The sequence below is a fragment of the Alnus glutinosa genome, chromosome 3 (assembly GCF_958979055.1).
Source record: "Alnus glutinosa chromosome 3, dhAlnGlut1.1, whole genome shotgun sequence".
In the NCBI taxonomy this organism is placed as follows: Eukaryota; Viridiplantae; Streptophyta; class Magnoliopsida; order Fagales; family Betulaceae; genus Alnus; species Alnus glutinosa.
This window is the reverse complement of record NC_084888.1, coordinates 10,512,398-10,522,232: the sequence shown is the minus strand read 5'-3', so window position 1 is coordinate 10,522,232 and position 9,835 is coordinate 10,512,398. Positions and strand designations below refer to the sequence as shown.

General features: G+C 36.7%; 1 protein-coding gene across 1 annotated transcript; it reads left to right on the top strand.

Moving 5' to 3' along the window:
• The first annotated feature begins 4,728 nt into the window (after nt 1-4,728).
• Nucleotides 4,729-9,318, top strand: LOC133864064 (uncharacterized). Its single transcript, XM_062300260.1, has 4 exons — nt 4,729-5,023; nt 7,639-7,749; nt 7,840-8,782; nt 8,886-9,318. Exons 1-4 carry the CDS (start codon nt 4,811-4,813, stop codon nt 9,113-9,115), a joined length of 1,497 nt encoding a protein of 498 aa, XP_062156244.1. The 5' UTR covers nt 4,729-4,810; the 3' UTR covers nt 9,116-9,318.
• Nucleotides 9,319-9,835: the final 517 nt, after the last annotated feature.

Genomic DNA, 9,835 nt, shown 5'->3' with positions numbered 1-9,835 from the left:
AACTAAGCTAAGAACATGAAATTTAAAGAAGAAATGCAAAGGAAACAGGCTATCTGGAATTAAGCCTAGAAAACGTGCATCAAAGGAAACTAAAAACACAATAAATTAAGTGATACACCTGAGAAAATCCGAAACCCCTAAAAGGTGCATAAAATAAACCTAAATCCTAATTCCATGTATATAGGAAATTGGATTTACAAAAAGATTACAAGAGTTAATTATAGCTAAGTATTTAGAGTTGGTCACCGTCCATTTCTGTCCATAGAACTCAACTTTTGATTTGGATCGCACAAAGATTTGGAAATATCTGGACTTTTTGGAAGATGCGAAGTCGATCGATCGATCGACTGTATCATGTTCTGAGAATCGATCGATCGCATCTAGATCGATCGAAGTTGGGTCGACTAAAAGTCGATCGATCGAATTATTGGCTGTACAAATAATCGATCGATCGAAATGCCTTGGACGATTTTCTTTTCAAGATCAACCTTGAACTCTAGAAATGACCAAATTGTCCTTGATGTATTTTTAGGTCTAATTCAAGTGTTTTGTAGATTTCAACTAAGACCTGAAAATAAGACATAACACAAAACTACAACAAAACGTTATATATACAACACAAACTAGGCCTAACAAATGCAAATTAAGGGGTCTTGAATCGAATAATTCAATACTTATCAATAGAAAAAGTGGTTCCTCAAACAGAATGCAAGACAAAAATAGGATATATAAGATATGACAATCAATACAATGCAAATGTACTTGGTATGCACTAGGATTTAGGAACCAAAATCCTAGGCATGGTGAGACTGCACCTATACTAGGTGAGTCCACTCCCCCTCAAGGGGTGAACAGTCTCATCCTTTCTGAACCATACCTGGTGTACCCCTGGTAGATGTGATCGGGTATTGCTCATACTGTCCATTCTCCTCAGCATACCTTGTAACAAGCCCAGCAACCCTTCATAGGCATGGTTGCTATCGAGCTTTTGTGGCTTTTTCTTGTAGTGTCTTGATGTATTCTTCAGAACAAACCGCTGTTGTCGACGCTGATGCTGTGGAACCTGATGTCCTGCCGAAGGTAGAGTACCTGATGTGGTCTTAGTAGGCAACTTCCTTTGAGCCTTCTTCTTCTGAGCTTGGATGTGGACATTTGGGTCGGATGTGACCGGTGATGCGGTAGTGATGACAGGTAGGCATGCTTCGTTTGTTGGAATGCTGCTTGACTTTTTCTGCAGAAATATGGTTAGTATTCTTACAAACAATATTGCCCTTACCTTTTATATGTCTCCTATGCGGAAGGACATATTTTGATGAGGAAGAATCTTAAACTTCACTTTTTCTCAGAGCATCCTGCTTAATTCAAGGCTTGTGGGATTTCAACAAATAATAATTTGGCCTAATATGCCTAATCTTCCCACAATTATGACACTTAGGAATAAACTTACCTTGTATTCCCGATTCTTTGGATTTAGGCATCACACGATTAGTTAAGCAAGAATTATCTAAACAAGCTGTATCTTCTATCATAGGCTTAATATCAATAGAATCTAATTCAGAATCAGAAGCATGTGAAGTAGAAGTACTTAAATCATCAATAGTTAAATCAGGCTTGTTAGAAACATTTGAGTGAATACAAAGCATGCTTTTCAAATTATCACTTGTGAATTTTTTCAATTTATTCTCAAGTTCATTAATAGTATTAAGCAACATGGTATTCTCAGATTTCAAAGAGTCAATCAAAGCACGTGATTCAGACAATTGTATAATCAAATACTCTTTTTCTTGCTTCACCTTTTTGAGCTCTTTTGGAGAAACCATTTTATTCAATTTAACAAAAATTTTAGAGAGTTCAATATCATAATTTTGTTCAGATAACTAAGAGAAATCTATGATAAAAGGTATAATAAAAAAATAGAAGTCACAAAGAGATAAGGATCACACTTAGAAAATAAATCCTTTAAACGGAGTGTACCTGCTCTGATACCAATTGAAAAATAAAATTGACTTCTAATTTACCAAGTGTATGATAGTATGCAACAAAATATTTAAATTGCGGAATTTAAAATAGACAAATATTTTGTTGACGAAGTGGAAACTCTGTGAAGAGAAAAACCACTCCGGGGCAGCCAAACCCAGGATATCCACTATTCAGAAGACAAAGCTAGTACATAGAAATTAACACTCACACACCCTGATGCAGCAATCGTCCCTATGACTCTGACACGAAACCCATTGTGAATGCTTTCCAACCAAGTCTCTTACTTGCAAGGGTCTTCAATGAAATCATTTACCTTAGGGCTAACCCCTAAGATAGACTTCACACGAATAGTTAAACACCCTCTCTAAGTACTATGGAATTCGATACTGAATTCTTACAAAATATAAGCCTAGAGCCATCTATATATAGGCTTACAGAAAACTTAATTTTGATCAATTTTGGACTCTGGTAAGTAGCGTCTGGACGGTCACTTAGCTGCGTCCGGATGGTCTTCTGCGACCGCCTTTCCAAAATAGCGATATTCTTCCCAAAACAGGACCACGTCTGGACGGCTTGACTGAGCGTCCAGATAGTCAACACTGTTACTCCTTTCCTCATCCGTAAAAGAGACCCGGAATATTTTGGAACACTGGGTAGCGTCCGGATGTGTTGCCACGTCGTCCGGACGTTTGGCAAAACCTTCCCAATTAGTGTCGTCTAAAATCCAACTCCGTGTCGAACTCGAAGTAGCTTGACCTAGCCTCCGGACGGTGTGGCTCGGTTGTCCGGACAGCTACAATGCTGAAGCTTCTAGACACTTTGGGGCATCCGGACGCCTTCAAAGGCCCATCCGGACGGTTGCATAGGAATCGACCATTCTAACTTGAAAATTACATGAAATCTTCATGGACATCTTCTAGAAACTTGTGATCAGACACAAGGCATGAAATGAGACACTGTCCATATTACTTGAAGACTTTGAATAGAACCGAAATCCTGTTAAAAAGCAACCGTTACATAAAAGTGTTTTCGTCAACCAGAATGTTGCCAATATAAAATACTAACACATCTGGGTATAAACGACGAAAAATAGTAAATTAAGATTTAGGGGTAATTACCTTTTTCCCCCATCAACTACCAGCCATTGTCAACATGCCCCCATGAACTGACACCTCGACCAAAAGAGAGCATCCAACTACCAACTTTACACACTTTGCCCCCTTTCGTCAGTTTAATTTGTAAAAAGACATAAATGCCCTCAACTTTTTTAAACATATTAATTTTAATATTTTTTTATTAATTACTGTTGGAGGGCATTTTGGTCTTTAAACCAAAATTAACGCCCAAAAATGGAATATTCCGTCCAAGTTAACGGAATTCCTTGATGGAAGGGGGCAAAGTGTGTAAAGTTGGTAGTTGGATGCTCTATTTTGGTCGAGGTGTCAGTTCATGAGGGGCATGTTGACAATGGCTGGTAGTTGATGGGGAGAAAATGTAATTACCCTTAAGATTTAATAAATTAAGTAGCAATTTAAATAAATATTTTGGTGAAATTAGATTGAGCAATGTGAGGCTAGTAGGTATTTGATCGAAAATAGGAGAAAATCTCAAGCTAAGAACCTTATAATTTCGATTTAGGTGTGTCGCATTCAAACGGAATGGAACCAAGTTCGAATGGAAGGAATTTCCACTTGCCATTTGGAATTTCGTGTGAGAAAAGATTTGGCAGTCAAGATTGAATCCTGAGCATGTGCGTTCAAACGCAAATGGAGTCTCCACATGGCAGAGGGTCGTGTGTGTGGGAAAAAAAAATGGACGGTCCATATTGATCTTTGGGAAAGGTGTGTTTGAACGGAACGACATCTCTACATGTTGAAAAGTTTGCGAGTTAGGTGAGATTGGATGCTTGTTTAATGATGGCTGTTTTATCGTGTTTGAATGGAGGTTTGTCACGTTCGAATGGAATTGTATAGTAAACATAACGTGAAACAAAATGAGAAATTTTATTTTCTCCCTTCATTCATTCCAACAAAATAGAAGGAAAGGGAGAGAGCGATAGGGAGAGAGAGAGGTTCTAGAGAGAGAAAGAGAAGTTATGAGAAAGATGAAAGAGAGCTTGGAGATAGGCTTCCCAAAAGTAAGGTTCTAATTGAGTTTCTCTTTGTTTAAACAGGTTTTTTGATATATTAAGATTGGTATTTTGTTAAATGGAAGAGTAGTATGGTGAGTTTTAGTAATATCTCCATTTGTCACTCAACGTGTAGAGTTAGGTGTGACGCAATGTTGGCCGATGTCATTTAATGAAAAACTTGATTGATCCAATTTAATTGGATTGATCAAAATGCACATAAATCACACAAAATTTCTATTTAAAGAGGTTGAAGATGAACAAAATTTTCATTAGCCTCTTTAACTAACCTTTAATTTTTATAAAGCTCTACGAACTGATAGCCGTGATACTTACCCGTCAAACTATCAATTTGTTGCATTTAAGATACTTCATTTTTTTTTTACCAAAAAATACTCCATTTTTGGCTACCATTTATTTGAATGGAAAAGTGGTCACACACGTGTCCACTTTTCTATCGGTCTTCATATAATATTCTTTATTTTTTTAAAACCAAAATAATAGAAAAACTTTTTTTTTTTTTTAAAAAACGAAATTAAAAAAGAAAAAAGAAAAAAAAAAAGAGTAAATCGCAAAGGGCCGATTCAAGGCCAAGTTCCCAGTCACAGACTCGCTACCTTCTAGAAAAATACACAAAATAGCCCGCCTTACAAAACCCAAGAAGAAATTCAAACACACGGCCAGAGCGTTTGAGAGAGGGAGATGCCAAGGAACGAATGGAAAGCGAAGTCTGGAAGGAAGGCACTGAAGGACGTATCAAATAAACACAATGGTGGAAGGTTCTCCAAATCCCTCAATTCGAAGAAGAAATTCTCGGAGAAGACCAGCGAGGATTTGTCTACGCTGGGCGAAGAAGACGACGCGCTCGACCGCCTCCTGCTCGTCCAGTCCGATCTCTCCTCTCTAGTCCACCAGGTAACGCTCTAAGCGAGAGAGAAAGAGATCCCTCAGGATCTGTTTGGTTTTCGGGAATCGTGAGTGTAAAATGAAGGGAAAAAGGACTTAATGTGTGCTTTTATATCTTTAAAATCCCAAAGGAATTTATTAATATTCTGTTTTTTCCTTTTTGAAAGAATCTAATAAGCTTCAAATGAATGACAAAGTTAGAGTTCATTTCAAATTATAGAAAACACATTATATACGTACTTGGATCTTATAGTCTAACAAATCTTGTTATTCTTGTGATTTGGTTTTGTTTCTTGATTTCTTGAACTGTCTTCTATGGACTTTGTTTTGGTAGGTGGGAAAAAGAGAGGGTTTGTTTGAGAATGTATAGGGAAATTCTTAATGAAGGGTTTGTTTGAGGCGCGATTTTTATCTAAATGTTTTTGATGGAATGTATTGGCTATTTTATACTTCATCATTCTAGTTGGTAGTCTGGTTATTGGTTTAATTGGTTCCTCTTTCATATGGTTTCCATTTTGTTCTGCAAATGCATTTTGAGTTATCTATACTTTCGTTATGCATGTTGAGGTTTGAGAACTTTTACTTGGCTCGTTTTGTGTTAGAATATAAATTAAATTATTAAATTCATCTATTCCTATCAGCTTAAGCTTTTGAGATACATGGTGATTTAACATGGTATAGAGCCAAAGGTTATGAGTTCGAATCTTGATTCTGTCATTACCTCTCATTTCAATTAGATATCTCGCGTGTTGGGCCTCACTAATTAAGAGAGTTTGAGCCTACACTTAAAGAGGAGTGTTAGAATATAAATTAAATGATTAAATTCACATTTCCTATCAACTTAAGCTTTTGGGATAAGTGGTAATTTGACATAATTTAACATGTTGCTCATTTTTATAACTGAACTCCGAGTTGCTTGGCATTTCTTAAGAGAAGATATTTAAGTGGTCAAAATATGTAGATTTTTGAAATTGGGATATTGGGATCTCGATCTTTTCAATCTATGTTTGATTGACTGAGAAATGTCTGTGTTTTCTTATCATCTAATAATGTTTGTAAGCAATACGATTGTGCTTGTGATTTGATGCAACTTCAGCGTTGCTTCTTTTTTTGAGAGGGGGAGGAGGGGGATTGTTTGTTTGAGAATTTTGGAATGAATGGTAACATTGCCTGTTGTAAATTCCCAATTTTTACTTTTCATCTTTGCTTAAACATAGTTAATGCGGCTCTAAGAACCATAGCATTATGGAATAAGATGAAATAAACCAAGAAGGTAGTGTATATGACGATAACATGGATTTTAAATTGGTCATTCATTGAAGTTCTTCATGTGTAATTTTGAGCCCTCTTGGTTCCGTCTAGCAAATTTTTCTTCATTTTAGCAACAAATTGTAATTAGGGCTAGGACACCTATTGGACACAAACGTGCATGTTATTTATTTTTCTTCCAACTTTGTTCTTACTATTAAAAAAGCATGTGTTTCTCACATGCAAAAGGACACATGGCATTTTTATAGACTGAGTTGGAGGACCCTCCAAATTGGAGGAAATCTTTTTCTGTAAGTAATAGAAACATTCAGTGATAGAGCTAGAAAATTTTTTAGGAGGACCAAGGCCATATGTTGATCACAAATGCTAGTTGAAAATTGGTAATAATGTGGTCACTAGGTGACACACGTTACAAGCTGATCCATCATTGTATATGTGCCACATAAATTTGAAACCTATGAGTATGAGTAGCAATTGGCCAATACTTTGTATTGATATAATAATTTTAGCTTCATGAATTGATAATCCATATTAATGAAACAATGTAAATTAATAGAATATATAAAAATGGCACCCATACTTTGATATGAACATATATCTCAATACCCATAATTTGAAATATAGTATTGCAATGTGAAAAAGAGTTATCATTGAACTGTGAAAAGCTATTACAAAAATCCAGGGGCCCCATAGCACCCGTAGTCCCCCCTCTTGCCATTGATGACATCACCATGTCGCCATGCCCAAGATGACCTCGGAAAATTGGAATGCTGTGTGAATATGTTTGCGATGGTTCAGGTCAAACAGTCATGTCCTAGTATTTGGAAGATCTGGTTAATGTGTTAACTGTTTTTTCTTACGTTGTTGAGGTTAAGATATATGTGAGTAGAGTCTTTTGAATCTATATATGATAATTGAGTGGTGTTTGAAATCACTGCCTGTTGAAAGTGGAGTCTGTCCCAGCTTTAAATTTCATTGATTCTATACTATATTTCAGTGGCAGCAGTTCTGTGCATATTATTTTTGAGGGTTTCTGTGAACCTTCTTAAAAGATTTTACTTTCAGTTTACAGATATTTTTGCTGGTCAAATAATTTATATATGCATTTCGCCACAAACTTCAATGGGCTGCTATTTTGTTTGGAGAAGTGTCAACTTTTTTCCAGTAGGAATAGATATATATGCTTTACACTGCTTTACTGTGGTGAACCACTTATCATTTAACTTGTTTCTGCTCAACCACTATTATCTGTTATTTGACAGTGAATGAACATGCTTGTTATGCTGTTCTCATTGCTCTTAAATTCTTTGATGCGAGTTGCTAGATTATGCATGAATTGATGTATGTAATGGCAGATTGATGAACTCGTTGTGCAAGCATTTAAACTGAAGGCAACCAGCAAACACGGGAGAAAAGAAATTGAATCTTTCACGCATTTCTTGTCTGAAATGCTTTACTCTTTAAAGGTTAATCCTTCTGTCATTTCTGTCACTATATCCCACTTCCGTACCTTTTTTTCTTCCCCTGATATGGACTACCATCTTCTCTAAATGCAGCCATGGTTCCCCAGATTTCAGAAGGTGCTCTCCAGTCCTATGGAATCTGAGAATCAGCTGGGACAGACTGGCGCAAGTAAAATAGTGTCTTCGACTAATGAAGTTGAAAGCAATGCTCCTGACAGTCCAGAGCAAAGCAAGTTGGATTCTTTGATCTCTCCTTCTCCCCTTGTGTCATGGCGTGCTGACTGCACTATTGATAGAGGTAGACAGATGTTTCTGCTTACACCTCTTCCTATATCAAAAGCTCTATCATCCAAACATCAGGGCCCATCTAAATCAGTATTTGAAAGGATTACGTCCATTACTACTACTGTGCCACCATCTTTTTTTACTATTTCAGGAGATATAAATGATAATTTACTTGAAGGTGTACCTATAAGGCCAACACCTAGTAAGCCTTCTGATTCTGCCGTGACTGAAAAGGAAAACACCTTACAGTCTGAATTTGTGTCTTCACCCATGCTTTCTAAACGAGACTGCTCCATGCTTGTTATGACTCCATGCATGAAAATGTCACCTCTAAAATCTTGTGTATTGCTTGAACCTATATCCGAGTCCTCTCATCAAGGCAACCATAGGTTCCGTAAGTCCACCCCATTTCCTTTTGGCATTCATTGCAGTTCACAACTTTCCGAATCCTCTGACAGTGATGCTTCTGAGGGTCTCGCTTTAAAGTATCCAGAGCTCTTAGGGATTCAACAGGCTTATAAACCAGGAATTGGAAAGAAAAAGGTAGAAGCATCACCAGATTGGTTTGTTTCACCTCCTAAGACTTGTGTTTTACTCAACCCACCTGATGAGAAATCATTGAAGAATGCAGCCGATGACTGCCAGATGCCTATAACGTCTGATGTTTTCAATCAGCAAATTAACTCGATTTTATCAAAGGAAGACAACGTTCAATGCGGCTTTCAGCAAACCAACAAATCTTGTAACCAAGGTATTGTTTGCTTGTTTGTGATTTTTCCCCCCCTGTTCTTTTGGTCAACTGAGTTAGCATGTTAAACATGATATACAAAGTAAAAGTTTCTCTTTCTCCACAGAACCTCGTGGTGGTAATTTAGCATCCATGGATAGCACTCCAATGTGGAAGGGACCTGAAAGCACTATCTGCAGAGGCAAAGTTGCGGGTGAGAATACTCTAAAGAAAGAGTTGTGGACAAAGTTTGAAGCAGCATCTACCCATGGCCCCCGTCTTAATGTCTCTGTGCCCCAAAATACTGCTCAGAGAGGATTTCTTGACTTACTGGATGAGGTCTCTTGTGACGAGTGAAGTTAGCTGCATGTGGGTTCGAGCTGGCAAAACATAAGAGAATTTTTGAATCGTAAATGGCAGATCATGTTGTATGTTAGAAGTATTTAGGGCTCAGTAATTGGCTTCTTGATGTAATGGATGTGTTGCTTCTGACACAAACCTGATATGTTGTAGTAAAAAGAAAATGAATTACCCAAAATACTAAAAACCTCCAAATTAAACAGGGTGCCATGAAGAAAATTGGATTGACTCCGAGTAGCTGCCGGACAAAAATGACATTGCATTACTTAATTTTATATCAAGATCATAGAGAATTACGTTTGTTAATCTCTTGACTCTTGATTTATTGGCAAGTTGTACCCTAAAACAAAAATGTACCAAATTTGAAAATTGTATAAGTTTGTTATGATAAAATCCCAAATGGATTATTCCAGTTCCCTACACGAAATCACACTTTGAGTAATGTTACACGTACACAAATATATCGTAAAGCTGATTTGATAAAGTTTATTTCTTTTTTTTTGATAAGTAAAACCTGAAAAATACGCAATTTGTGTTAAAAAAAAAATATTTATTAAAACTTGCCGTGTTAACTTTGTAGGATAGTAATAAGATATTTATGTGGTATATAATATTAATTAATAGTTAAAACCAAATCAAGAAAAAAAAAAAAAAACTCTCAGTATATTTTGCGTAGCCCACCCAAAAGCCAAGGGAGAAAACAGAAAAACACAAAAA

What these genes read in the sequence shown, in the direction of transcription:
- LOC133864064 (XM_062300260.1), top strand. Translation starts at nt 4,811, where the DNA reads ATGCCAAGGAACGAATGGAAAGCGAAGTCTGGAAGGAAGGCACTGAAG. An exon ending in AAATGCTTTACTCTTTAAAG is followed by an intron (nt 7,750 to 7,839) that starts GTTAATCCTTCT and finishes CTCTAAATGCAG; the next exon opens with CCATGGTTCCCCAGATTTCA. An exon ending in CAACAAATCTTGTAACCAAG is followed by an intron (nt 8,783 to 8,885) that starts GTATTGTTTGCT and finishes CTTTCTCCACAG; the next exon opens with AACCTCGTGGTGGTAATTTA.